Source organism: Phalacrocorax aristotelis, chromosome 5 (genome assembly GCF_949628215.1).
Source record: "Phalacrocorax aristotelis chromosome 5, bGulAri2.1, whole genome shotgun sequence".
NCBI lineage: Eukaryota > Metazoa > Chordata > Aves > Suliformes > Phalacrocoracidae > Phalacrocorax > Phalacrocorax aristotelis.
The window spans coordinates 43828981-43856879 of record NC_134280.1 but is presented as its reverse complement, the minus strand read 5'-3'; the positions used below and the strand labels follow the sequence as shown (position 1 = coordinate 43856879).

General features: G+C 51.0%; 2 protein-coding genes across 2 annotated transcripts in view; one reads left to right on the top strand and one right to left on the bottom strand.

Moving 5' to 3' along the window:
• LOC142057689 (uncharacterized) overlaps positions 1 to 18762 on the bottom strand; it is a 29907-nt gene extending 11145 nt beyond the window's left edge. Inside the window, exons 1-3 of the mRNA XM_075094179.1 lie at positions 18660 to 18762; positions 14308 to 14495; positions 674 to 792 (exon numbers count right to left, since the gene is read on the bottom strand). Of these exons, the coding sequence (XP_074950280.1) occupies positions 674 to 792; positions 14308 to 14495; positions 18660 to 18700 (348 nt within the window). The 5' untranslated portion in view covers positions 18701 to 18762. The remainder of the gene's footprint in view (positions 1 to 673; positions 793 to 14307; positions 14496 to 18659) is intronic.
• A 7367-nt stretch (positions 18763 to 26129) lies between these two features.
• The window catches only part of NDUFA10 (NADH:ubiquinone oxidoreductase subunit A10), a 49072-nt gene continuing 47302 nt past the window's right edge, over positions 26130 to 27899 (top strand). The window contains exons 1-2 of the mRNA XM_075094180.1: positions 26130 to 26309; positions 27278 to 27446. Coding sequence (XP_074950281.1) covers positions 26232 to 26309; positions 27278 to 27446 — 247 coding nt within the window. The 5' untranslated portion in view covers positions 26130 to 26231. The remainder of the gene's footprint in view (positions 26310 to 27277; positions 27447 to 27899) is intronic.

Genomic DNA, 27899 nt, shown 5'->3' with positions numbered 1-27899 from the left:
GGAGCTCATACAATGCCCCAGGTAGGGCAAACAGTTCCTGGTGGATGTTTTGTCCTGCAGATACCGCCATTCTCTTCTTGGCATTTACTAGAGCACAAGGAACCCACCACCATGGAAACTAATCAGGAATCAATCCCTGTGCTGTTGTACGATATCCCTGCACCTCTTGGTTGGGATGGATGAGCTTGTATACTTTGGGTCCATGAGCTATAGCGGGTCCCAAGGAAAAATGCCAGGTTTGGGCTCAGTGACAGCTAACACCTGCAAGCTACAGGCACAGACAGCACCTGATGTCTCTGTGAGAAGGGCACAAACACCACTCTGAGCCCTGCTCTGTTTATGGATGCGTTTTATGGTACAGCCCCTACAGAGCTGCTGCAGCATAACCAAAGTGGCAGCAAACTGTGGTGGGGGGTGGGAGGGAAGGGTAGGGACAGGGACCCATTCCAGCCAGGCGCTGTCACTGGTCCCTGTCCCAAGGTGCTCAGTGCCTGCAGAAATCACAGCAAAGCAGTGCCTGGCAAGGCAGGGTCTCCACTTGCTCCACAGATGGGAGATGGGAACCTGTGCCCCACAGCTGCTGTATGGTTCAGCAGCCAGGGACCAGCCATCATGCCTGGCAGATGGCAGGAACCAAAGGAAGAACCCAAATGACTGAGCTACCATACCATACCTGGAGCAGCAGTTCCCCTTCAGGAATCAGCTCCTTGTTAACCTGCAGGTCCACCCGTCCATTCTCTCCTGGGGTTCTAGACTGATCCAGCACATGGTCACCAACATCTGTAGCTGCAGCTGCAAGTGAGAGGGCAAGAAATCAGCATAGAAGGGGCAAGCCAGGAGCCTCTCCCTCCTTCCCCCCATCCCAGTGCTGCTCATGCATGGCTGCACCACAACCCAGCTTGGAGAAAGATGAGACTAGTGGGAGCTGGAGCAGAAACCCCTTACAGAGCCATCCCTAACTTGCCCAATGCTTCCACCAAGAGATGATAGCCCCTGCTTAGTCCCATTTCTGGGAAACCTTACTTCTGCCAAGGTCTGAGGCAGAGACACAAAGCATAGAGGGGAGGGGAGGAGTTTTTGGGCTGCCTGGGCTAGGAAACACCACCCAACACAGCAAGAAGTCTTCAGGTTAGAGCCTGGCAGAACTGGAGTTGACTTCAAGCTGCCATGACCTCCCCAGGTTGATTCACATGCTGCCTCATGCTTCCTTGCTAGATGCCTCCAAGGCAACACCCGTGGGTACAGCCAGTGTGAAACCTGCCCTGGTCATAGGATCTCAAGCATCATGGGACACACAGAAAACCAGCTGTTCAGGGAACAGGAATGAGGACAGCAGCTCCTTGGGGACATCCCCAGCATTGTAATTCATCTGCTGGAGAATTATCCTTGAAAACCCTCAGTCCAAACTCAGCTTCCACCAAAAGGACAATTGTCAAGGCATGTTTTTGTGCTAACTTGACCAAAAACCTCATAGCAGCCCCCATGTTGGAACGACCCTGTCTCTGCCACAAGCTCCTGCAGCATCCCAAGGTTGGTCAGAAGTCACACACCCTGTGCACAGCTACATCCTAGCAGAGCTTCACTGCCTGCCCTGTCTGAGCCCTGGGTTTGACAGTGCTGTGTGACCTTGGCTGCATCCAAAAGGAAAAGATCTTCTGAATTTGGGAGAGCAGTAGGAAATGAGGAAAAACCCCAAATCATCCCAAGTCTAACCACACATTTAACTTTCTCCATGGTAGAAGCTCTCACCTCACTGCTGAAAGGTTTTTAAAGGTGGGTCCTGCCTCCCCACAGTAGCACTGAGTTCAAAACCAAAATAATTCCAAACCTAAAAAAGGTTTAATCTGAAACTGCTGATATGAGACACTTTGCTTTTCATCAAGCCATCAATATGCAAAAGAATTTTCCCTGACAGATCTGCATTTTTGTATTAAAAACCAGTTTGAGGTTAAAACATTGCTCAAACCTATTTACATGTGGAGCTTGAGTGACAACAAGCACCCACCCATTTAGCAACCAGGTGCATGGTTAAAGATAATCAGCTGAAAGTCTTGCATAAGGTGACACAGAGGAGCCACACAGGTTTAAATAAAGGTGGAGAGGATGCTCTGAGTTCATTAAGCAGAATTAGCCTTGATCTCTGTTGCTGATAGAACCGGGCTACTTCAGCCTCCCCCAAACCTTGAGTGCTCCTTGGAGGTGCTCAGGCAGTAGTTGCATCTTCTGCCCTTTCCAACCTGCACCCTCACTCACTGGAGGAAAACCCAGCTTGTGGGCAACTCCCACGGGACACGCCTTCCCCTCCCTGACAGCTCACCTGTGGGTCAGTTTAGCCCAGACCACAAATCTGCATTGCCCCCAACGTAAGCTCATATTTCCACTTCTGCAGGGGACGACCAAGACATTTCCCAAATCAGCAAGGGGTGGATCAGCTGGGCCAGAGGACATGAGACTTCTGGGAAAGATGAGGTTCAACGCCAGGAAAGCAATCACTATGCTCAGTTTGCTCATCAGTCAAGGAAAAGCATGTCCCCAGGAGTTTCAAAAGGCAGGTTTGAGGCAGTCACCAAGCAAAAAGCCTCCTCGCATGATTGCCAGGCAATCCCCAAGGGAAAACATCCAGATCCCATCTGGACCATGGGTATGGCTTCAATTTGCACATGATGGAGCAGAATAGTTTCAAAATGAAACAGCGATTTTTTTTAAATTTGAATTATTTTTGAAGAGCTGACTCCTCTCTAAAGCATTGAAATGAGGCAAGCCAGCAGGGAAATTCAATAAGAAACCAAGTTCTTCCAAAACAAAGCTCCAAAAAGGCAGAGATTGTTTTGAGAGGATATATATCCCAGGAGCACATGGTCTCCAGCTCTCTCCCAGTGTCCACCAGCAGCATCTGCAGGGAGAGAGGCTGTGGGTGTACAGAATCCAACACCAAACACCTATTTGCTCATTTTGTGCTTTCCAGCAAAATTATCTCTTCCAACTCTCCCACCAGTCTCAGCAAGGGGCTTTTAACGTCCCATCAGAGATGTCCACTTCCCTTACTCTCAAACCCTGAGAGGTCCATTTCTGTACAACTAAGCTAGAAAATCCTGCATAATATCTCCCATGGGATACACTATGATGACCTGGCTTGGGGAGAAGGCCTGGAGCACAGAGAGAGGGTATGAAACCCAAAGAGGTGGTGCTTTGCCACCAAGCATCACTGCACAGGGGTTGCGAGGTCCTACTTGCTCAGCATGGAGTGTAACTGTTACTTCTAAGTATTGGTGGTACAGAGCAGCTGGCATTCACATCCAGCCCACTCCTCACCATCCACAGCCAGAGGCCAAGGAGATGCTGAGGCCATGCATGGCGCTCTCCCACAAAAATAATCCAGGAATGTGTGACATGAGCTCCCCTTACTCTCATCATCACTCCAACACCTGTGGCCCAGTCTTGTTCTTGCAGAGGGTTTCTCTGTTTCAAGAGACAGCCACCCTGCTGGGGATGGCCAGTGGTGGAGTGAGCATCCAGCAGATAGGCAGGGCTGAGGCTGTTCTGAGAAGCCACAGCCATTCCTCAGTGGTCTAGATGATCCAGAGACCTCCTGTACCTATTTTCAGGTGGTGATACTCTCCATGTTCAAACATGTTCCTTGAGGAGGACACCCAGTCATGACAAGTTGGGAACAGTATCCCTGTGGCTCCCCCCCCTTGCAACAGGTCTCTGAACTCATCCTCACTCAAATTGCCGTAAACTGCAGGGGCTGGGAGCAATCTAAAGAGATGCCTGAGCACGTCCAGATAAAGGACTCCAGGCCCATGTAACCAGTAGGGCTACAGAGGCTATTCCCAGTCATTTTTTGACTTTGAAAGGAAAAAAAAAAATTTTTAATCAAAGTGCAGGAAAAAAACCACCCCAACTGCAACACGGGTAACTTCACAGGAGGGAGGGAGGGAGGGATCACTCCTGAAATGTCCCCCATTTGCTTGAGACAAATTATTAATCTCCAGGGATTTTCACCAGCACATAAATCCACGCTCACCAGAAACAACTTGCAGGATGATCACCCCATGACAGACAATGCTGGTTTTGTTGCCTGATGACATGGGGTGGTGGCTTGGAGCATCCTTCCCCTCCTGCTGGCTCCCTGACACAGCTGGGTGAATGCGATGCAAAGTCCATCTCCAGGACATGCTACAACTCTGAAGCCAAGCTTGCAGCAAGGTCAAGCTGGAACCGGTGCTACAAGGAGTGGGGAGGACCAACAGCCAGGGTGCTCCACCCCAGCAAAGCAAGCTATAGGATGGGGAGATGCCATTCCCTGGAATCCCACCAAGAGCCCCAGGTCCCTCAGCCTGATTGAACCCCTACACCAGCCAGAGCACTGGAGGCAGCTTCCTGCTGCTGGTGTGATCCCCAAAGACTGGAAGGCTTTCATTCAAAAAGGAAGTCAGTGGAGATGTCAGCCAGGATCAGTAACACTTTCAGCATTGATGAATGAGGATGCATCCTGTACATCCTCAAGAGCATCCCTTTGGGTTGGCTTTCTTGCCTCTGCAAGGAGGTTTCTCAGCCCTGCAATGTGGAAGAAAGAGCTCAGGTATGAGAAAGAAAGAAAGAGAGGAAAAGCAATCTAATCTCTTCACTTTCTGTTCATCACATGCATAAAAAAACCACAACAATGCCACCATGGAGGCTAACATGTCTCTTGCCTCTGGCATAGTTATGTAACTGAAAAAGAGTTATTGGTAAAAAAATCATGGAATCAGTTCTGCTCTCATGGACTGAGTTACACCAGCGGGAGATGACAGACTTCACACAGGGCAAACATTTCTGTTTGAACAGACTCCAGAGATTCCTGGCATCAAGAAACCAGGAGCTCCCAGATCTTCCAGAAACACCAAGCAATGCACAACCGTTTTTCTCTTGGACCTGATCCCAGCTGTTTAACAAAGGCGTCATGCCAAGCAGACCAGGCTCATGCCATCCAAGTAAAACAGGCAAATACCAAAACCACAGATTATAAACATATTAGAAAAAGTAAAAAAAGTCACCTAGCATTTTTCTGAGGAGCACAGAAATGTCCAGGGGTGCACTGGCAGCCCTGAAGCCCACACCAACCTCTCCAACCAGCTGCTGCTGCAAACGCTCCCACACACTCCTGCAGAATCTTGCCCAGGGAGGTATTTAAGCTTGACTCCTTTCACTGCGTCAGTTACTTCAGGTCCAGGCCCCTGCAGCTTTGGCCCATGGTAACAGCAAACAAGGACATGAATAAAAACAAGCTAATTTAATGCTGTCTGCAGTAAGATTATCCAGTGAAACCTCCTGCCAGCTGACTTGCAGCAGAGCATTGCAGAGTTGCACAGCAGCAGAGATGGGAAGGGACCTGGTAAGATCTCCTACGCCAAACGCGTGCTTGAGCAGGGTCAGCTGGAGCAGGCTTCCCAGGACCATGAGCCGTCCCTGGCACAAATGGTAGATGGGGGTCTTGGATCTAACCTTCCTAACTGCACCAGTGCAGGGTCTGTGAATGTCAGACTGATGGTGGGCAGCACAAACCTGGGAGGATTCATCCTGCGCTCCACCATGGGCAGATGAATCTCACTGGGACTCCAGCTCCCATGGTGGCAGGACCATGCCAGCCAGCACATCTTCATGGGATCCATCTCTGCACTGGCACCTGGTGGTGCTCAAATGCTTGCCTGCAAACAGCAGGTCTAGGCCTTGCTGTGGAGCTAAGAGGCTGTCATTGTGGCTGAAAGGTGGCAGCCAGGACCACTTGGACCAGGCACAGATGAGCTCTTGCTCAGGACAGACCAAGCAGAAGATCCCATCATGGCTGTACAGAGATCCCTAGGTGCCCAGGTTCATCCTAAATATGTTGCAACCATGACAAGGGTACAGTCTAAAAATACATCCATATATATAAATGTTAGCTGTGACACTGACTACTCTTCACAGCCCATGACCTGCCACCTCTGGTGCACAAACATGTAGAACAGTCCCTGAAGCTAGTCCCACCTGCAGCCTTAACCACTTCTCTCTGCCAAGCCCAAGTGCCCAATAACCTTGTAAGCATACCTCTAGGTATCCAGCTATGCTTGCAACGTGCAAAGTAAAGCCTGCAAAGAAGACACGCTTGTCATGTGTCGGTTGGGTCACAGTCCTGCAGGAGACTGTCATGCCCTCCCTCATCCTTGGGCAGCAGCCCAGGCTGGGCGTTTGGTGGAGGTTTGGCAGGAGATGAAACACCACAAGTAGACGTGTGCAGACCAAGTTCTCAAAAATACACCCATGTGGAAAATGGCATCTCCTGCCCCAGGCTGACACTGGGCTGGTTGTGGGCCAGCAGGGTACAGGAAGGTACCCCACTATTTGCCATTTGTTATGAGCTGTTAGTCATCTTAAGCTTTGCCAACCTCTAGAGCATGGTCTCATACCAGGAGAGGGTTTTCCACTGGTTCTCTCCATTGCAGACCTCATCACCTGGGTGACATTAATCTAGGAAGAGGGCATAGCAGCACATACCTTAAAAGCACATCCTCTCCACCTCGCAGAGCATTTTAAACCTCATTTTCTTGCTGCTCTCATCCTTGGCAGAGCCATATCTGCAAATCCCAGCATCTGCTTCTTTTGTTACATGAACCCTAGGAAATGAACCCCAGCACAGATCTCCAGCTAGCTGGAGGTTTTCTGAGCCACTCAGCACTAAACAAACCCATCCAAGCTTTCATGAGATCTCACTGTTTGCAGCAAGTAGAGCTCCTGTCACACCATACAGAGCCCAGAGCATCACAGCAGCGGGCACCACTGTGAAAGTAGAGACAAGCTTTTCTCCTCCGGCACTTTCTCTCAAAGAGACGAAGATCAGCAAAGTCATTCCAGATTTATCTGGGATGCTATCAGACATAGGCCCAAGTAGCAACCACTGCAAACTGGTTTGCAGACAGAAGCTCAGCACAGGTCTGGCAGTGACGTTCAGCCATTTTTTTTTAATACAAGTGACAGAACCTTTAAGTGCCTTTGAGACAGGTTTTGATAACAGCAGAGTTGTCATTGCTATCTACCAGCACTGGATCTGAAGAGACCAAGCCCCAAACCTCCACCTTCCCATGTTCTACCCATTTAACCTTGGGCAAGATTGAAGCTTGCCTTTCTGATGCTCAGAGCAGGCTCTGACCCTGGGAGCATGGACGTGCTTCATCTAGTTCAGGAGAAGAGCAAACACAGGACTGCTGAACTACTGCAGGTCTCCATCTGAGGCATAGACAAATGCACAGGGCAAGCTATTCCCCTAGGCATGCACCGGCCACGAGCTGGTGACAAGTGCAAGCTGCAAAGGAAGAGGGAAATCTGGACTTTTGGATCTATTCCTCCTGACAATGGGGAAGAGTCAGACCCATGGGACATAGCCACCACCATCCTGCAGGCACTTGTCACACATCACCCGAGGGCTACCATGGCTTGAGGCACACATCTGCCATATGCCTAGCCTGAGATAGTGCTGCCTTCACCTTCACCAGCAGTTGTTTATACAACCACCACACTACTCCTAGGAGAGAAGGGAGACCAATCCTGCTGACTTTTGTACTGTAGAACAGCTTGGCTAAAATATGCTGAGATTTTAGCAATCAATCTCAAAATGCAATCCCACTTGACCCCAGGGGAAGGAGCTGTTCAGGAGTTGACAAGTATAGCCAATCCAGATTTCCCTGAACACCAGACTCCAAACTTGCATGCCAAGTTTCCTTTTTTTTTTTTTTTAATTTTGCACAGGGAAGACTGTGATAACAGGCAGAAGAGAGCTGTGCAACATCTGCAGCACTTGCACCAGGGGACAGACAAGATACAGCAGATGTATGTATGCCCCAAACGAGCTTACAGAGACATGGAGCATTGACAGTTTTCCTCTCAACGCCTGAAGCTTGTAATTTCCAGGAAGTGACAAGTTTTTCTTGACAAGTTTTCTTCTAATTAAAGCATGGACAGAAGAGAGAACATTTAAAAGCAAAACAGATTTAAAAGATGATCCAGTGACTCACTACTCACTGTAACAGCAACAGCATCTCCTGGTTTCCAAACATCCTTATGCTCCAGAACCAAGTTTAAATCCCAAAAGCACTTTCTTTCAACTTTCAAAAATTAAATCCTTTTGAGCTTCCAGCTGCAATCCTGCTGCCTGCTTATCCAGCTGAAGACCCCAAACATAAATCATGGTAAGCATAATCCCCCCCAGGTGGGAGAGGTAAGGATGCAGAAGCTTTTGTGCATCTGCTGCTGACCCTTGGCCTTGGCTACCACCCTTGCTCTGCCCATCGACAGGCTCTTCCTCACACCCTGAAGGAGGTGATACTGAGGTAAAAAACAGTATTATAGAGGAGTAACACAGGGATATCCAGGAAGGGACACAAGTTTCACACAGGCAGGCACAAGAAACCTGAGCTTTGGGAGGAGATTTCCTGGACAGTTTGGCCATTGATTCCTTTTCTGCTTTGAGTTTGTTGATGGGGATCAACAAACACCAGTACAAACGGGTACCCCAGCCAACACACCCTGTTTGGTACCAGCCCACTGCATGAGGTGGCCAGGCAGGCAGAGCTCCGGCACAGGTCCCCCACAACCTGGGTCTTATCCTGCCCTGATGAGATGAGACAAGTCCCTTTCCCTAGTATCCACAGGCATTGCTCCCACCATCCAAGCCACTATGGGTTGCCTTTCACTCTGTCCCACCCAGGACACAGTGCCCTAGACCCTGCTACCTGACTTCCTAAACCCCATTAAATGGATCTGTCCCAGGCCACAGGCACATAGCACCCACGTATCAGAAATATCAGAGAAGATGGAGAAGGCTGGAAACCCCTTCCTCACATTTCTGCTCCTGTAAGCAGCCAGGCAAGTTGCAGACAACATAGGGAAGCTCAGTCCTATGGCTGGAATGAGCATGAGCACAAGAAAACAAGGATCCTCAGAGCATCACCCTGATCCTACTTGCAATTGACTTTCTGAGAGAAGAGTTTGAACACTGGGTGTAAACCCAGGCCTGCAGACAGATTTAGAGGCCAACACAGCCAGTCCAGAGTGTGGTTTCCTGAAGGATGACTAATTCAGTTGCGTAGTGCTGCAAAACTCACCTCTAGGTCACCGAGCTTTTAACATGAAGCCATCATGAATCCTGTTTGCTTTGTCCATCAGATGAAGTAACCTTTCAAAGTTTACTGTGCAAACATTTACAGTATGCACAAAAATCTGTGCAAACCCAGCTCTAAATGCACTATGCAAAATGGGAGCTGTGCTTGTTCCCTCAAAGCGAGGCCATGCTTGGTCTGAGATGCTAACTGGTGGAAACACCAGGAATTGGTCAATTTTTTTCCCACGAAAACAACCCCTAAACAAGCACAAGATCAGAAAAAGGTCAGAAAAGCTGTAGAGCTTGTCAGAAGACACTAAACATCCCTGCTGAGCTTTCAGTCCATCCACAGAGGTTGATACCATTTCTGTCCTGCTTAGAGGACATCTTCTAAAACATTTCTAAAACAGATCATTCTCCACCAGCTGCTGCTTGTTCATAGCCTCTGCGTGGCAAATTATTTATATGGACCTGAGCCAGTGTCACAGGTACCATGTGCATTTTTATGAGCCTGCTGGTTACTGCAGCGCTGTCCACTGGCATCAGAGGGGAGGGCTCCAGCAAAACCTGAAGTTCCTGAGAAGTTATCAGCAAAACCCTCATGGTGGACTTAGAGGTCTCTGTAGCTGTCCAGGGAAGCCTGTATGCCAGTTTTCCTGCTTCAGGTGGCCTTGCAGCAGGTCAGTATGGGATAACTCAACAGCTCTGATAAAGTGCTGCTGTCAGACAAGCTCCAAGCTTAGCCCACATGCAAACCTGGCACAGCCAAAGTGAGCTTCTGGACAGCAGCACAAAGCCTGGCCAGCTCAACCTAGGCCAAATACCAGTGAGGTTTCACTGGTAGCTCAAGTGGGCCCTGCACACTCTGCAGGAGAGTAACTCTCTCCATCTGGAGAGGAAGGCATGTGGGTCCTTCTACCACCCCCAAGAAGAAACCAGCTGAAGACCTGTCACCTCTGCAGGGTCTTCCTGAGATAGTTTCCAAACCAGCAAAAGATATCAGGGGCAGCAGGAGGACATACCAGCTGATGCAAGACAAGTTGTTGAAGACCAGAGGTTCAGAAGAAGCACCATCCATCTCATCTATTATCAATCTCTCCCCAAACATGTGAACTTAAAAAAAAAAAGCCAAGAAACCCACCACCAGCAACAAAAAAGCCAAACCCAGTTGGGTTTGTCTCTACTTCCAGAAAGCACTGCCACAGGGTGGGCTGTACGGGAGACCTGACAAAGCAGAGAGGGAGAGTTAGCAGGAGGACACCAAACAGGGGGCAGCAGCTAATTCCTCCTGCCTTTCACAGTCGGTCTATCTCCTGCCCCAAAAACTTGAATGTCTGCTCCAAAGGCATGAAGCCAAGAGGATGCAGAGCCTCAGATGGGCTTTTTGGCACATGCTGCATTTCTTGCAAGAGCCATCTCTAGCAGTACATGGGATTTTTACTTTTAACCTGTGACACAGGCTGGGCAGGCATATATCCAGGGTCACCTGCCAGCATCCGCCTCGCTGCCAGACTGGTTATAACTACTCACTTTGGCTCCACATAGGCTCAATTAACCCTTTGCCTAGGAGAAAGGTCAAGTGCCCAGACTCAATAGAAATGCTCGAGAAGAGAAACTTTCTATCAATACGGCACCAATTAAAGCTGCCTGGAGACAAGGCAATGGGCTTGGGCTGCTGGTGGAGAGAGGTCAAGGCATCAGAGGTCAGGGATGCTCACCAGGCAATGTCACACTCTCCTGCTGCAGGACTGTAGCCTGCACAAAGCAGGCGACAGCAAAACTGAACTGGAAAGCATGGCATAAGGGCTTTCACTATCTCCCCCAAAATGCCTGATGTTATACTCCACAAGCAGGCTGCTGTGCCTTGCAGATGACACATTCTTCATCAGGCAGAGCTCAAACCAAGGTCGACCTTGATGAATCAGTGGGATGATCTGAAGTCAAACAAGATGAACTTCAGGGCAGACATGGGCAAAGTAAGAGGAGGGAGTTGGAAATCACAGGCACAGCAGCCAAATGGGAGTAATTGGACTGGCAGAACAAGCCTCCAAGAAGGGGCAAGGCTGCCACCGAACATGAACCCATTCAATGATGATTGCTTTTCCAAAGCAGCTCTCACGCTGGGAAGCACGTGCTGAGTGCATCCAGTGGGAACCCCTCCTGCTCAAAAGCAGGGGTCCCAGCTGGAGAGCTTGGCACAGGGGTCTCCTCCTGGGGACCAGTACCCCCAGCTGGAAGGGGCCCTGGGAGAGCCCCAAGGGATGGGGCATGCGCCAAAAGGTAAGAAGCCAAGTTTATCCAGTCTGGGGGGGAGAAGACACAATAGGAACCTCTCAGAATAGAAAGATGCTGATGGCTTCCTTCCCTCCACAGGCTCTGCCTTCACTAGAGTCCATCACCATCAAGCCCAAGGCACTGGAGATGAAACATGTTCCTGTCCACATGTCCCTACCCCCTTCAATGCCGTACACACACACACACCAGTCTGTGTGTCCCCCAGCTGCAGGAATCACCCCAGCCCTCAAGCACGGCTTTGTGGTGTTGAAGCAACTCCTTTTGCAAGCTGATTGTGAAAGCAATCCCTGGCAGCCTTTCAGGCTTTATTTGCACTGCAGCCTGTAGTTCATGTCCTGCCAGCAGGCAAGGGTGTGTGGTGACTCACAGGCATGGTAAATACCCCTCCAGCCAGACTCTGCACCCCCATTTTCCCTCTTAGCCCAGACACATGGTCTGGCTGTATCAGTAAGAATGGCTGATTGCTGCCTTTCTTTGAATGTCAATTGAGAAAGCAATGCAGGCTAATGCTATGCCAGCACCACCTTGGATAGAAGGACCTGTCACATCCTCAAATCATCACACCTTGCCATCATGGCATTAGGTTGCCTACCTAGCTACCTACCCTGCATCTCATAGACAGGCAGGGACTGAATCCTATTTCCCAGGTTTGTTCCCCAAGTGGCAGACAACGGAGGAAGATAAACCCAGCAAGGCTTGCTCTCATTCCAACCTTGCCTTTGAGGAGACCAACAACATCCAAAGCACATCCAATACTGCGTGTGCAACAAACACCCCTTTTGTTCAGCCAGCACAAGACATTTTCCCTCCGTGGCAAGGTGCCTCTTCATGCCCCTGTCATGTCCTTTAGGGTCCTGCTCCAAGAAAGGACCTCCTAGGTCACACCATTTCCAACCTAGGCACAATCAGCTGGTACCAGGACAGGCTCAAAGCCTTCAGCAGCCATCGACACCTAGGAAGATGTGCTGGAGGTGCTCAGGGAACAGCTAACACCACAGCAGACAACAGACTAGTGCCTGGGGTCAAACAGCCAGCATCTCCAGAGCAAGAATGAGGGTCCATCACACTCACAACCACACTGGGTGGTGTTCCAGCCACTCTCAAGTCCTTTGCAGAGGCAACACACTGTTGTAATATTCAAACACTGCCCCAGGGATACCAATTGGATGAGCAGGAGAGAGCTGCTTTGGTTCCCACTTGAGAAACCAGCTCTGCCAGAGAGATCCCACCATTGCAGCCCCCACATGAGCTACAGCTTCAGGAGCAAGAGCTGAAACCACCTGTAGCTCCTGGGCCTGGGAAAGGTTCCTCAGCTGAGTATGGTGTAAGCGCATCAGCACAAAACTTCCCTGGGCTATGGCTGAGGCGAGAGGGCAGCCAGCAGGTCTGTACGTGCTGGGTAGCTCAGCTGGCCTCCTCTTGGCAGGATTTTTCTTCCTCATAAAGGGAGCACCACATCAGGCGATATATAGTGTGTACAACAGATCCCTGCTCCTCAAACCCAAGGTCTGCAGAATAACCCCAGAGCCCCCAGCACAAGTATTTTGACCAGCAGTATCCAGAGGCCAAACGCAGCTGTGACCTTCAAGCAGGAGGAAGGGAGCTACATACACATGGGGGCAGAAACACACCAAAAGGCCACTGGTGCCAAGGGCAGAAGCAAAAAAGCAGCAATGTCCAGCCACAGCCACTCTCCCACTGAGGTTGCTGCTCTGTACTAGGGACTCTGCAGCGGCAGGGCTGCAGAGAGGCAAACATGAGGAGATTGGTTTTCCAAGCGCATCAGCTCAACCCTCCATCCTGCAGGAATGAACTGGGGTCTCTGGGTTTGAGGCATCACCTTCAATCTCACAGAAAAGCTCATTAGAGAAGTATAATAGACCCACCACAGCTGAGCCCAGCAGGGCCAGGGTAGCAAGTGCAGCAGTAAACCACCAACGTATGAGACACCACCCCCTCCACAAAGGAAGGAGGAGAAAAATGATCTGATGAGATGCCAAATCGAACAAGGGCCTTAGCAGCAGCCTTGTCTAATCTGTCATCCTCAAGGAACAGAGCAGCCTTGTGCAACACCTGCCTGCCCAGGGGAGACATGGCAGCCCACAGATCCTGGGGATTTTAAATTTAATGTAATTATAAGCCACAGTTACAATTAGATGAAGGAAACATGGCTGTTCGGCAAGACACACACTGTCTTACCTATTGCTCCTTTGACCACAGGCTGGAAAGACTGGGACACAAGAGGGTGTTTGGACATAAAGGAAGGGTAGCATAGCTACTAACAAGAAGTAGATGGAGGAGCTTTGCAAGAGGTCTCAGCTGCTGGGCAGACACCCAAGCTGCTCCCCTCCACCCATGGTACCATTTCTCTGTCAGACACCCCCTCCGAGACTGATGAGGCCAAGGTCCTCTGCTCCCTTCCCTGCTCCTGACCTTCCCCTAGCCTCTCCTGAATTGCTCGTCTGCCTGCTCTCCACCTCTCTGACTCAGTTGGTCTCACCTTCCCAAGGACATTGCTTTTCCAAGACACCAAGCACCTCTAACTGACTGAAGAGTATTAGATTTGGGTGCACGGCACCCAAAAATGAAGGGGATTCCTTCCAGAGGGGACACAAATAAAATCTGTGTCATGGCAGCAAAAGGCCTGAGGGGCAGATGTCCCATGAGCATAGCACCTCTCAACAACCATTGCCAACTTCTCCACATTTCTGGAGACATGGCACTTTCCTCCCTGGTTTTCCCGGGCATTTTCAGGCCAGCACCTCAGTTAGATCCAACACTGATGCATTAACAAACAACTCTCCATCCCAACACAAACATGGCTCAGGGTGGGATGCAAGCTGTGGGGTGGGGACTGACCCCAGGAGCTTTTCACCCCTTGCAACACAGACACTCACCCATCAAGTAGCTCTTCACCTTCAGGTATCCAACAGCCAGTCGGAGGATGGAGAGTTTATCGAGCCTGGTGCGCACATCTTCAGGGAAGGGCAGCAAGCCAGTCAGCTTGTTCAGCTCCTGGTTGAGTCTGTCTCTATGCCGCTTGGAAGGGTTGGACTTCATGCCCTCAGGGGGTGGTGGTTTGGGGCTGGAAGAGGCAAAGGAGAGTTTCATTAAACCGGGCCTTTCTGATGGATCTTTCCAAACCCAGTGTTGACTTTAGTGCAGCCACAATAGTAAAACATCAGGTGGCCCAGTTAAGGCCATGCAGCAGCAAGAGCAAACTCCAGTGAGCCCAAAAGGCAGTGGCTGGAGGAGACACGGCCATCCCAGCTGAGTACCTTGTGCAGCCTCAGGCATGAGGCTCTCCAGCTGGAGTGTGGTGTGCTCCTTAGATAGGCATCTTAATGTGCAGCCTGGTTGAGACTGTTCAGCTGGATACTACAGCCTTGCTCCCATCCTTGCTCCTACCACTGAGCCCTGGCAGAGAAAGGGACACTGGGGGCAGAGACCTACAAGCCATCAGAGCGTCTCTTGGAGGTCTGGATAGACTTTTCCACCTACGCTCTGCTCTGTCTGCCCCTTCTCCTCTTCTTCCTCATCCCATACCCTTCCCACACAGCAGGTCTCTCCCTGGCAGCACTCCACACGCTCACGCCAGGTCTTCACCATGGCAAGCACTACCCTGAGTTGCTCAGAGGATTCAGATCAGCTGTTCTGCCTGCTGAGAACCAAGTAGCTCTTGGCAATGAGTACACTAACAAATAGCAAGAATGGGAAGTAGGAAGGTCCAAAAAGATTTATCTGAATTTATTTCACTCAGCTTCTTTCAAGTTTCCTCTAACTGCTCAGAGCCTGAATCCACTGCTTTACTTACTAATATTGCAAAAAGAAGCATACGTGAAAGTCAACGACAGCACTTGCACAGAGATGTTATATAGGGTGGTTTAGGGAAATGCACTTCAAAAACAGTAGATTTCAAAAATTTATTTTCTTCCAATCTTCTGATTTTGGATCCTTTCAGATGGGCATGTCCAACCTAAAACAACATCTGATGCCAAACTTCAGCTCTGAGACCAACCCTCAGTCTGCAGGAGGGGTAAGGTCCACGGAAGGAGCTCTTGCCTGTCTTAAGCTCATACGGGGACCTGTCTCCATCAGTTGCAGTTATTTCACAAGCTGCAGCTGAATTTCCAGCGACAGCAGTAGGAGGTTAGTTAATGACTCTAATGAGTCTGAAATCTCACCTTTTCTCCTTTGGTTTTTAATTTTGATTTGAATTTTCTAGCTTGAAGAAAAACCCTTCAAATTCCCCCTCTCTTTTTGGTTAGATTGCATCCCATAAGATGCAACTCAGTGTTTTGATGTAATTTGTCTAACTACAAATTCCTTCTCTATAGGCATCCTTGCTTCATAAAGCAGCTTCAGATAACAGGATCTGCCTATATTTAGCAGCAATCTAAGCCCTCCCTTCTACTACAACTCTTGAATCTTCTCTGGCAGGACTGCTTGCATGTGTGACAAGAGAGGAAATGAGTATTAAATGAGATGCAGTGAGGTGCCTGTTGAATTTTCATTGCACAGAGCTACCAAGGAGTCTTCTAAGTACAGATGGAAAATTGTAGGATTTCTCTTAAAAAGCTCAATCATGCTGTTTTGCCACATAAACGTCAGGAGGGATATACCCTGCTTCTCAGAGAGGTTGGGTACAACTCATCACCAAACTTGTCCATACAAGCTGGGCAAAACACATTGTCACCGGTGCTTTTATGTACTCCATTAGAAAGTGGCTTAAACACTTTTGAAATCACAGTCACTTGTCAGGAAGGAAAAAAGTGAAATAGTTTTTCTCTGACTCTGTCTCTGATAAAAAAAAAAAAATGACATGAAGAAAATTATTCTGAGTTTCCTCAGATATCCTTAAAAGAAGAGTCCACTGCCTACTCACTATGCAAATCTAGCCCACAAACAGCCAGAAAGAGAAAATGAGACTAGAGATGAACAAGAAGCATTGATCTTTATGGGAGTAGGTAAAACGCAGAGGTATAACAGGGCCTTTTGGCTGGTCTGGCCAAGCACTGAAAGTGCTCTGGCTGAGACACATAGGTGACACGGCCAGCAGCAAAGCACCAGAAGACTAAAGGAGGACACCCCAAGGTCTCTGTTTCTGTATGTCCCCAGCAGCAGCACACAAGGTGCTTCACAGCTTCCCTCGAGGAGAGGTAAGACAAAGAGGAAAAGGGCTCTGGTGATGCTGGGCAGCTCTTTTGGCAGCCCATTTCCATGGGTAAATGTTGCACCCAGGAACTCCCAGGGCCAGAGGCTTCACAGTTCTGCATCTTTAGGATGCTACAGGGAAACAGCTTCCAGGTGCTCATCACTGACAAACCTGTTCACTCTCTGCCAGGCAGTTATGAAGCTCCCTTGAGCTCTGTGCAAGCCAGCAGGCAGGGCCAGGAAATCCACCAGTCCCCACCACACACATGTAGCAAGGGAAAGGCATTGGCTTGAGGCACAGTCACATTATTAGCCACTAGCAAATCTGCTCAGGTGAGCACCAGAGGAAATTACATTTCTCCCTGCTCACAGGAAGAGTGAAGTTTGGTCTAGAAGTTTTAAATCTGTTTAAACTCCCTGCCCTCAGGACTGTCTCCATCCCGACTGCCCAGCTGCCCCCTCTTTGCAGGGTGAAGCTCTGACAGTCTCTGCCAGCCCTGGGCATCATGCAACGCTGTCCCAGGGAGTGCTGCTACCCAAGCACAACACACCAAGCCCTGGCATTCAATGAAGCAGCTCAACACCTACACAACAAGCAAGAAAAAGGCATTTTAAAGAGGCCTGAGCCCCCCATCGAGTTTGCAAGAGCCCTAATGCAGCAGTCTCATGAAAATGATACTGTGCAAAGCTCAGCATGGCTGTTCCACAGAGTTCAGAGTGAAGCTGCTGAGAAAAGCTGCTGACTCCGTGTAGACAGGCCAGAGCAGAGACACAGGGAAAGCTCTGCTCCCAGCAGGCCAAAGACTGTGTTGCTGCTGCAGTGTTGTTTTAGCCCAGCTGCCCTTTGAACAGGGAACCCATCAGGAAGATTATCACTTTTGCAAGCTGGCAAGTACTAAGGGATATTAACTATTAACAACAGTTGAGCTTACCTGAGCTGATATATTGTCTCCTAATTTTATTAATTTTTTAGTAAGTAAAAACCACTGAGCAAACTGCAGAGGGACCAGAGAACTCCCTAACCCCATCCTTCCTTCCCCACCTGGCTGCCCCACACATCCCGCCACCCCCAGCCCTGCTCTGCCTGGCCTCTCCCAGCAGGACCCTGCTGCAAGATCTGCCCAGTCACAGAAGACAATCTCTTCGAGTTCCCAAGTTTGGCCCTGCAGTACCAGGGATTAAGGTCCCCTCTACTCCAAAGAAACACCTTCTCCTGCACTCTGAGCCACACAAATCTAGTTCAAACCCTTAGTCTGGCCATGCCAGCCCCACCATGAGTCTGGAATCACTGCTTTGAAGCAAAGCAGCTTCCCTTCACATTTTCACACTTCATGAAGACTCCCTAACAAACAGCAGAGAGAGGCTCTGGCTCACCGTCTCATCATACATTTGTAACACTGATGTTCCCTCCTCCATCCCAGGTTTGGGCTCGGTTCATGTCTCCTGACACTGCCTCCCAGAAATATATATGCACCTTTATTTCCTGCACACTTGGTAACCTGAGGTAAACAGGCTGACGTGACTTCAGAGCTAGTATAGGGGGAGGCATGGGGGTCCCAATGCCAGGAAACTCCAGCAACACAGCAGGGGGGCATTATGCAACAGCTATTGAGCAGCACACTAATTAATTATTAAGGCACAGGGATCTTTTGGTAAATAGCAATTGCCGTACATTTGATTTACACAGACACTGAAACAGCCAGCCTGCAACTCAAACCAGAGGACAGCTGAGCATCTCAAACTCTCCAACAAGCTTCCTCACAGGAACACTGGGGTGCAGGACAATCATTGCCAGGATTTTTATTTTTTCACCAGCATGCCAGAGCCTACAAAGTACTGGCTCCAATTAACACTAATTAAAACAGAGAGCAACCCAAGCATGCTGCCTCTCTATCTCTTTTGCTTATTTAATGCCCACCTCAGAGTGGCTTAACGCAATTCCCCGTAACCAGTTTGGCTCTCACAGACTGGTTTTCAGCCATCCTACCTGCTCCCACGCACCTGCCCCAGCTTACTCCACCTTCCCAGCTGATGCCAAGGTGCCGCCCCCGAGTGTTACCGGGGGAAACACCCTCCCCCCTCGCGTTGCACCCACCTTTTCGGTACCGGCTTCTTCCTCTTCCTCCCGGCGTACATCCCACCGGCAGCGCCGAGCACCGCAACCAGCGGAGGGGAACGAGCGGCCGCGCCCGGAGGCGGGGTTTAAGGACGATGACGGCGGGCAGGGCCCGGCGCCTTCCCCGCCCCGGACCCCGCACCGCCCTCCCCGGGGACCCGGGACCGGCGCCCGGCAACCCACCCGCCGGGGGAGGGAGGATGCGAGGCGCCCGGTCCCGGGGTCACCGTGCCCGGGAGCTGCTGTGCACAGGGGACAGCCGGCACCGTGGGCAGGGACCACTGTGCCTTGAGGGTCCCTGTCCATAGGGAGCCACCAAATCCTGGGAAACACCATGCCCATTGGCCACCATCCCCAAGGGGCCACCAAATCCTGGGAAATACTGTGCCCATATGCATACATAGGTACTGTGCCCAAGGGGCCACCAAGTCCCAGGAAGCACCATGCCCACAGGCCACCCTGCCCAGGGAGCTACCGTGCCCATGGGCCACCATTCCCAGAGGGTCACTGTGCCTGGGGAGCTGCTGTGCCCCAAAAACCACTGTGCTTGCAGCTCACTGCCTCTGGGCCACTGTGCCTGTTAGCCAGCATGTGCAGGGGGCCACCAAATCCTGGGAGCCACCATGCCTACAGGCCAGCTCTTTTTCCTGCAAAAGATGTTCACTTCTGAGCAGCTTCCTGCTGCAATGCCTACAGGATAACGTTCACCCACTGGCTCATGTTGCTGGTCTCCATGCATCATCTTGGTCTCTGCATTGTCCCTCCCATGGCACACCCACCAGCCCCTTCCAGAGCAGCCAGGCTGGTGTAGCCCAACAGCTGCAGCCAGAGACAAGGTGGACCTGGAGGCACCTGAATTACAGTTCTGTTTCAACATCGAGATGGTTTGCCATGCAGTCATCAGTGAAAAAGAAAAACTGAGCAGAAAGATGCAATGAATTCCTTCATTGTCCCACTCCATGGACAAAAGTTCCCTTTTTTCCTAACCCTGCAGGTATCCCTGTGTGCCATGACTCTGGGGCTTTGCAAGATAAGCCTCCTGACCTCCGAGAGCCTGATCTCCCTGCTGGTCCCCATCCAGGAACAGCCAGCTTGCCTGTCACTTTGCATTTCCTTGTGTTAATGGTGCCCAAGGCTTTTTTTTGCTCTTCCCCCAAGAGCCACCTTCAGCTGCTTTTGTGAAAACTGGGGTAACAGAGGCAGGCAACCATGAACGCAAAGGACAGACTGTTAAAACAGACACAGAGACATCACATCTAACTATGGTTTGTTTTTTACCATAAATAGTTTGTCTTAAAAATCAAGTCTGTTTATGTCCCAGTGGGAGGAAACTATGGTAAACCACCATGTGCTTTCATGGTTGCATTGGTGGTATAGGCAGCTATGTGCCATGGCACAGAGTGGTGGTACGGTGGTACAGGTGAGTCTGTCCTGTATTCAGTACAAGCAGAAGCCCCAGGAAAACCAAGGACAGGACAAGGAAGTTTGATATGTCCCCTGAGGACTTTCCTGACCTCCAACTACTTTCAGCCCAGGAGATTTCCTCAGCCAGATATGGTTCCTACCTAGTAATGCTCTTCCAGGCTCCCCTTGAATCCCTCTAAGTGTTTCACACCATTTAGCAATGAGTTGCACAGCCCAAACATCACTACACAAAGCCCCACCTCCTCTGATCTGGTTTTAAGCCTGGCTTCCACCACTCATGTGGCCATTTGGTTCTTTGATCGTCCTTGTTTGCCCTTCTCTTCCATTGCACCCTTTCTGAGACAAGAAGGATGATGAGAAAACTGTGGGTTCATTTGGTGCCAAATGATGTCCTTTATTTTCTTCTCTCCACCTTTCCTCACCACTTTCCTTTTATGAACCTTGCTGAGTTGACATTTTCACGCAGAGCTTTACCTCCTGGTGCTGTGGGAACAGCTCTCTTACTCCCACGCAGGTACGGAGGAGCATGGAGTGATGGTCCTCAAGAGTCAGCTCATCCCCTTTCCTGGTGACCCCTTCAGCATCCTGACAGCACTACAGCCTCCATTTCAGAGCTTTTCCTACCCTCTCACTGGACAGACTCGGCTGACATGCCAGCACATTGCAGACAGAGCTGTTAAGGTTAGAAAGCCAGACCAAGACACATTGTATTTTTTTTAAGCCATTTGCAAATTCCAGGGATAAATTCTTGAAATGAAATGTGATCGCTTCTTGCCAAGGGGCAAAGCAGAAGAAGCCAATGGCATCAAAACATGCTGCAGGTCAGCAGAGCTGATTTCAGTTTGATGGGAAGTGCATTAATACATTTGTTTATGACCTTCCTAGACTATATGTAGAGACCCAATAGCCATGCCTCTTAATAAGGTATGCTTTTCAATTAGGCAAGCAAAGATCCAGCTCAGCCCTGGAAATTGCACTCCAGTGTCTCCATCAAGTGGAGAAGGGAAGCTGCAGAAGGAAGGTGTCCCAACTGCCCGCACCACGGGCTCCCCAGCTCTCAGGTGTCTCAGTGGCAGGCAGCACTGTGGGAAGGCAGTTTCCAGACCTCATGGGACACCCCCAGGATTGGGAAGCACACACATCATCTCTTGTTTAGCCAAAGCCCTCCATCTCCTCTTTGTCCCCAGCGCTCTCCTGGACTTCTCCTCCCCAGCTCCTACAAACCCCAGTGCCTTTGCAAGGCAGCTCTACATTGCTGTCCTACACCTACTGCCAGCTTTCCTCTGGGAAAAAGCCATCTGATTTACCTCTTTCCACCCACTGAGTGTGGACTTTGTGTCAGAGATGGAACAAGACCTAGAGCAGCTTTAAGCAAACAGGCTTCATAAGGCATCTCCTGCAAGGCAGAGACAGGCTTGGGGCACTGCACATGTTTCAAGCCTAAAAATGAAGAACCCTCCAGGTGGAATGCAGCAGGGAGGGGGCTGTGAGTGTCCTACCAGAGCTCCAGGCCCCAAAATCAGGTGCCTGGATCTGTATTGAACAAGAGGCAAAACCGTACAGCTATATCTGTTTTCTCCCTGCTCACCTGCCTTGCAGTGCTCGTCACCCACTGTACACAGACTCACAGAGGTCTTGGTGGGAAGGGATCTCTGCAGGTCTCCAGTCCAACCTCCCACCTGGTGCAGGAAAGGCATGAGGCATCAAAGTGGGTCAGCAGGGAGGTTATCTGGAGCACACGATCCTGTGGATGAACAATGCAGGATGTCACTGGGACTGTCCCTGCCTGTTCACATGGGCTCACCTGCAGGCAGAGAAGGAGAGATGTTGGTCAAGTACTCAAAGCAGGATGCAGTGGGGACAGGGACAACTGAGTGTACATATATTAAAAGAGACAGCAGCCCAGGCAGAAGAAAATAATCTCCCTGCTGCAAAACTGGCCCACTTGGACAACTCAGTTCACCTGGAGATAGGCTGCCTGCTCTGCGGCCACGAGGAAGGTTGCTGTGGACATCCCTGGGTCCAGACTTCACCATCTGTGAAACTCAGCTGTGTGTCTCTGCCAAAGCAAAAGGCAGAGACATGAGTGTCTGTGGGTTTATACCATTTTGCCTGTATCCATCTCTCCTGCAAACACAGGGCTGAGAATAAGTGATGTCTGGCCATCCAATGCCAGAGTACCTCTAGAGGTAAGTCTGACTGTGACAGCCTTAAGGACAGCAAAAGACGGCAGAAAGGAAACCCTCTTGTCCAGTTCAGAATCCATGGAGATGCTCAATCTGAAAAGGAAATAACTAACTCATCTCTAGTATGGAAACAGGTCTGGTGTGTAATTAAGCATTTGCTGTGCTCAAGACTCAGTGCTCTGCAGAGTGACAGCATCCCCTTCCATCCCTGCTCCCTTCCAAAGAGCAACAAGAGCCAGGGGCAGGATGAGCCATGGGTGCCCTCCCTAAAGGAGCACCCAAGGGAGGAGGCGATGGCAGCATGGGCAGCCTCTGGTGACAGCCCTGGGCAAGGTGAGCTAAAGAGTACGGTTCAGCCTGGGGAGCCCAGGAGCTGCAGGAGATGGAGGCTGAACAAAAGACAAAGCTGCAGCGTAGGTCCAAGGTCCACCTGGGAGAGAGGACTGGGGAAAAGGCTACCTGCAGCGTAGGTCCAAGGTCCAGCCATGCACAGGGAGGCTAGAGAGGGACAGAGGTAGACACAGGTAAAGGTACAGCATAAGTCTGAGCCTAGGTGCTTGGGTCTAAGCTTAAATGGAGCCCACAGAGCTGTAGGCAGAGGGTGAGGTTGTCCAGGGCCACTAAGACCTGCTGGTGCTCACAGAGCCCTGGAAGATGGCCCACCAACACCCCTCATGGAGGGGCATGTCCTTTATGAAGCGCTTTGGGTGCCGCAGGTCACAACAGGGCTGACATGGAGCCAGGGCAGGGTCACAGCATGGGGTCTTGGAGCTGGGACAGAGATGGGGAGACATAAAGATACCCCAGAGGCTGGGTGGGGAGTCAACGCTGAGAAGCCCCAGGGCCGGGGGTAGTTATGGAGCCCAGGGTCACAGGCAGGCAGAGTTTGGGGGAGTGAAAGGGGCAAGATCCAGGAGAGCCATGGGGGCAAGACCCTGCAGCATCTGAGGACCAGGGCTCATAGTGGAAGCAATGAGATGATGAGCTGGGGCCAAGGGGGATGCTGGCAGAGGCCCCACAGACTCTGCCGGATGAGGCTTAGGACAGAGCTGGAAGTGTGGTGTGTTCATCTCCCCAGCAGCACCGACGAGGAGCTGTCCTGCTCATGCACAGGTGATACAAGTTCCCAAGGAGACAACAGGCTGGGAATTATGTGGCAGTTGAAACCAGGAAATAAATAGACAAAGAAATCTGGTGATGAAGAAAGAAGTTGGGCAGAGACTGGTCACAGGTTAGGGAGCAGCACTGAGCCCTGCCATGTTGGCAGAGCATTGCAGGGACTAACTCTGCAGGTGACAACAATGGTTTTCTGCCCATCCAGCTCTCCAAGCTGGCCCAGAGTGGCAGTGGACATGCTCTGCAAGGCAGCACTAAGCCCCCACTTGCTCCATTTTCTGGAGGAGTTACTTTTCCAGCAAATAAAGGAAACCCCAGCCCAGGCAGTGTGGTCCTAAGTACATAGGAGATACCTGGTCTGGGGCACAGCCATCCCTTCCCGCCCTGACATCTCCTTGATCCTTCTTCTTCCTCCCCATTTGTTTAAAAAAGGCATTTCCATGTTCTCAAAGCTTGGTCAAGAGCTGAGCATTAGAAAGCCAGAGTCTCCAGTTCATTCACAGATTTCTCTGCTGCTTTCCACTCCACCAACATGGGTTGTCAGGCTGGCTGGACAGATGGATCTTTCCAGGCGCAAAGCAAATTTGCTCTCAGTGCTTCCCAAAGCAGAGCAGTTTCTCTGACATTCCTGTAGGCAAAAGTGGAGTGCAAAATCAAAAAAGAAGGGGAAGCAAAACTGCCCGCATGGTTTCCAGCAACTGTGCATTCCAGCAGCACAGGGACAGGAGCAGCTTCTACAGACAAGATGCTTTGAATATGATACTTCGAGATGTCAGCAGTGTCAGCAGCTTTTCCCAGAGTCTACAGTGAGCCCTGGGCAAGACAGGGACTTGTCGGCACTCACAAATCAAGGCTCCGTGGGACAAGCCATGGTGGCAGGCAGGGAGAAAGCAGCTTTTCTTCAGCATTATCCAGCCCCATCTTGCGGCAAGGATCAGCAAAACTTCCAAGAGCAGCAGTGACATTCACCACGGTATCTGCCCACTCTGTGGGCATCAGGGTTGTTTCCCAGACGTGTCTATTCCTGCCCTCTGTGTCTGGATAAGGCATCCCCTCTCCTCTAGCATCCCCCATCCCAGCTGCATGCAGGATGGCAGCGTTGGCCCAAGATGCAGCCAGCCAGCTCCAGTGTGTGCACATGCCCTCGGCTTCTCTCACCTGAGCCCTAAGCCTGCTGTGGGGTTTGTGCAAACAGGCTGGGCATGTCTTGGCTGCATAGACATACACTGGTGAGTTACCAGTGTATGAGTGAGTTTACCACCTCATTGTGGTCTCCATTCCCTGCTCATCTTTCCTTTCTGGAGGCCATCAAGGTAGCTCACCCCCTTCCCTGCTGAAGGAGGCCCAGGGAGCTCTGCCACAAGCAGAGAACAGCAGTGAGAAGCACCAGGCAGATGCCCTTCTCTCTGCAGAGAGCGATGGGGGTCCCCTCTCCATGGTGGCCGAGCAACCTTAGGCTGGGAGCAGCTGGTGGCACCAAAAAGAGTGACAAATGCATATGGGGGTTGGTGGATCTTCACCATCCTCTTTGAGAACAGCAAGAATCCAGACAGGGATGGGATCACTCAAAGATGCCAGTATGGAAGGTGTCACGCTGTCCCCAGCTAGCAATGGCTGGTGAACACAACCCAAATGAACGGCCCAAAGTATAGGGTAGGAACTGGAAACTGTGCTAGATCACTGGCTCCTGTACAGGTGGGGAAGGAGGTAGATCTTGACTTTCACCTCTTTGGCTTTGCAGATCTGGAATGGTGTGGACAGCCAGACACCGGGGCCTTCCTTGTAACAGCCAGGTACCCACCAGTCTGGAATGGGGAGCGGTGGTCTTGCCTACCCCCTGCCAGGTAAGATGGTGTGCCTTCGATGTCCCCAGCCACTGGTGGGGAGGCAGGGGCAGCACAGGAGCTGTATTCTTCACATCCAATTACATGGCGGTGGGATGTGACACAACAGACACAACATGGCTGGTGTCCAGTCACATCCTACCACAGCAGAACCAGGAATAAGCAGTTAATCTGCAGTGAGATGCAGCTTGCTTCCCCAAAGCTCCCTGGACATCCCACTCCTCCTGACTCACAGACCCAGTGAGCAGGGGGAGTGTGAGGGTCTTTGGCATGAGACCTCCTGCCCATTTCAGCCTGAGGAGCCACCAGGGACGTTGGTGCAGTGATGCCATTGTCCCACCACTGGTTCTCCTTCCAGCACCTTGGCACTTGCTGAGGGAACATTTGCCAAGGAAGTGACTTTCTAGGCCCAAGGAAGCCAAGGTTTGGTGCATGCAGGAGAGGCTGGGATTTCTTTGGTCCTGGCACTGCCTGCCCCCCTGCCAGCTCTGCCTGTACTAGGACTCCCCCGGGGCAAACTTGGCAGCAGAGAAAGCAGGGCTTCCTGGAGCTCCCACCCCCCAGCGAGGCAATGTGCTCCCGCCTGCCAGCTGCCTGCCTGCTGCCTGCCCGCCCCGGGTGGGCTATCCAGGGGCTGGCAGCACCGGCCCAGGGTGCCAGAGGAGACGGAGAGGTGACAGCCGGTCATGCAGTTACCAGCTCGTGCAGGAAGCTGCGGACAGAGCCGGTGCAGGCTGTCTTTCTGCCTGCCCGCCCTCCTGCCTGCCTGCCTGCCTGCCTGCCTGCCTGCAGCAGGCAGAGCCCATGCGGCGCAGCGGGGGCCAGCCAGTAGGGGGGCGTGGCCGACGGCCAGGGGCGTGGCCAGCAAATATGGAGGCGTGGCGGAGGATGGAGGATAGGACTCTCTGCCCGTGACGCCATCTCTCCACGTCCGCCCCCACCTTCCCCTTCCGTCGCGGCCGCGTCTCCTGGGTGCCGCCATGTCCTTGTGGCTGGCCCGGCTGGGCCAGCCCGGCGCTGCCGCCCGGCGCCGGCTGAGGAGTACCGTCCTGCCGGCGGTGAGTGGGGCCGCGGAGAGGGAAGGGAAGGGACGGGATCCTGCGGCTTCGCCGTTCCCCCGGCTGCGGCGGCCGCCCATCAGGGCGGGCTCACCTTGGGGCGGCCGGGCCGCTCCGGCCTCCCCGCGGGGCTGCGGCGGTAGCGGTTTCTCCCCACCCCCGTTGGGAGGGCCGGCCGGCCTTCGCCTTGGGTAGGCTTCGGAGGGGCGGCAAGATTCAGGGTAACGTCACAAGTAAATAACCTGAGGGCCGAGCGTGGTGACCCTGTGACCTTCAGCCTGTGAAGGGGGGTCTCTGGAGGCGCAAGCGGAAGAACAATAAGTAAAAGTAAAATCTCACGTGTGTAAATGAGGTCCCCGTGTTGCTCGAAATGAGGCTTATTCATCTTCCATGGTCTCTGGGTGGCTTTGCTGAGCGGGGCTCCGTAAGGTACTGCCTTCAGCTTTGCAGGCCTGGTGGGTATTTTCTTTCCACCTTTGTCGGGGAGTTGTGTGCAGAAATGAAGCTGTAACTCTCCTGATAGACTAGGAGAGGGTTGAATCATCATCTCTACCCAGCAACAAACAAACAAAAATGCAACCAAAAGCTGACTTTAGGATCTCCCTTGGGAACACAGGGAACATCATGTGTCTGCAGCCTTGGGGAGGGCTGGGAAGTTTGTCATTGTGGAATTCAGAGCAGAGCTGCGGCAGAGCAGTCCTGATTCAAGCTTTAAACATACTGAAAACTGTTTCAAGATTTCTGTCTTCTCAGTCTTTCATTTCTTAAACAATTTATCAGCCTAAATGCTGCTTCAGTTGCTGAGCTGAAGTGGCAGCACTAACTTCACTGCATGAAAATCCCTTGTATTAAATGTGCGAGTGTGTATCTTCCTGCGTCTGCAGAAGGTCTGAAAAAGCTGCACTTTGGGCATGCCTAATTCAGCTAAGAAAACTAAAATACACTAATTTTGTTGTGTTTTCTTTCAGGCAAGAATTCATATCAGCTCTGAGCAGAATTTGCAGTATGGCTGGCTGGCTTATATGTTGGGAGACAGAGCTACGAAAAAGTTCACTGAATACAGCAAAATCTTTACAGTGGAGGGAAACTTATCTTCTGGGAAGAGCAAGCTTGCACGAGAAATAGCAGAAAAACTAGGTACATCTTACTGTCCCTATTTCTGTAATAGTTAATAGAATCTAACAGTGCGGTTGTTGCTCTTCTGTAAAGAAAGTTAGTTCACCAAGCATCAGTTCTTGACTAGGAAATTATTAGTTGAGTAATGCTGCAGTTGTGGAGGTCTTTTAGATAAGGGGAGAATAAAATGTTGTTGACGTTTGAAATGTGGATGGGATACTTGTCAGATCTGTGGGTTACGTGCTTGAGTATGACTTGTTGTAAATGAAGTTGTACTTCTAATGAAGTCAGTTTGCTCACTGAGTTCCTGGCTCTGGTGGAGTCACCGAGCACATTGGGAGTTAGGATTTTCTGCAGAGCACAAAGGTGATTAGAGGATTGGTGGCAAAAAGATTCTGCTTAGAGCAATAGCTCAGCTCTCACTGGGGAGGTGAAAGGTCGCAGTACTTCAAATTAGGGTTTGTATGCCCTCTG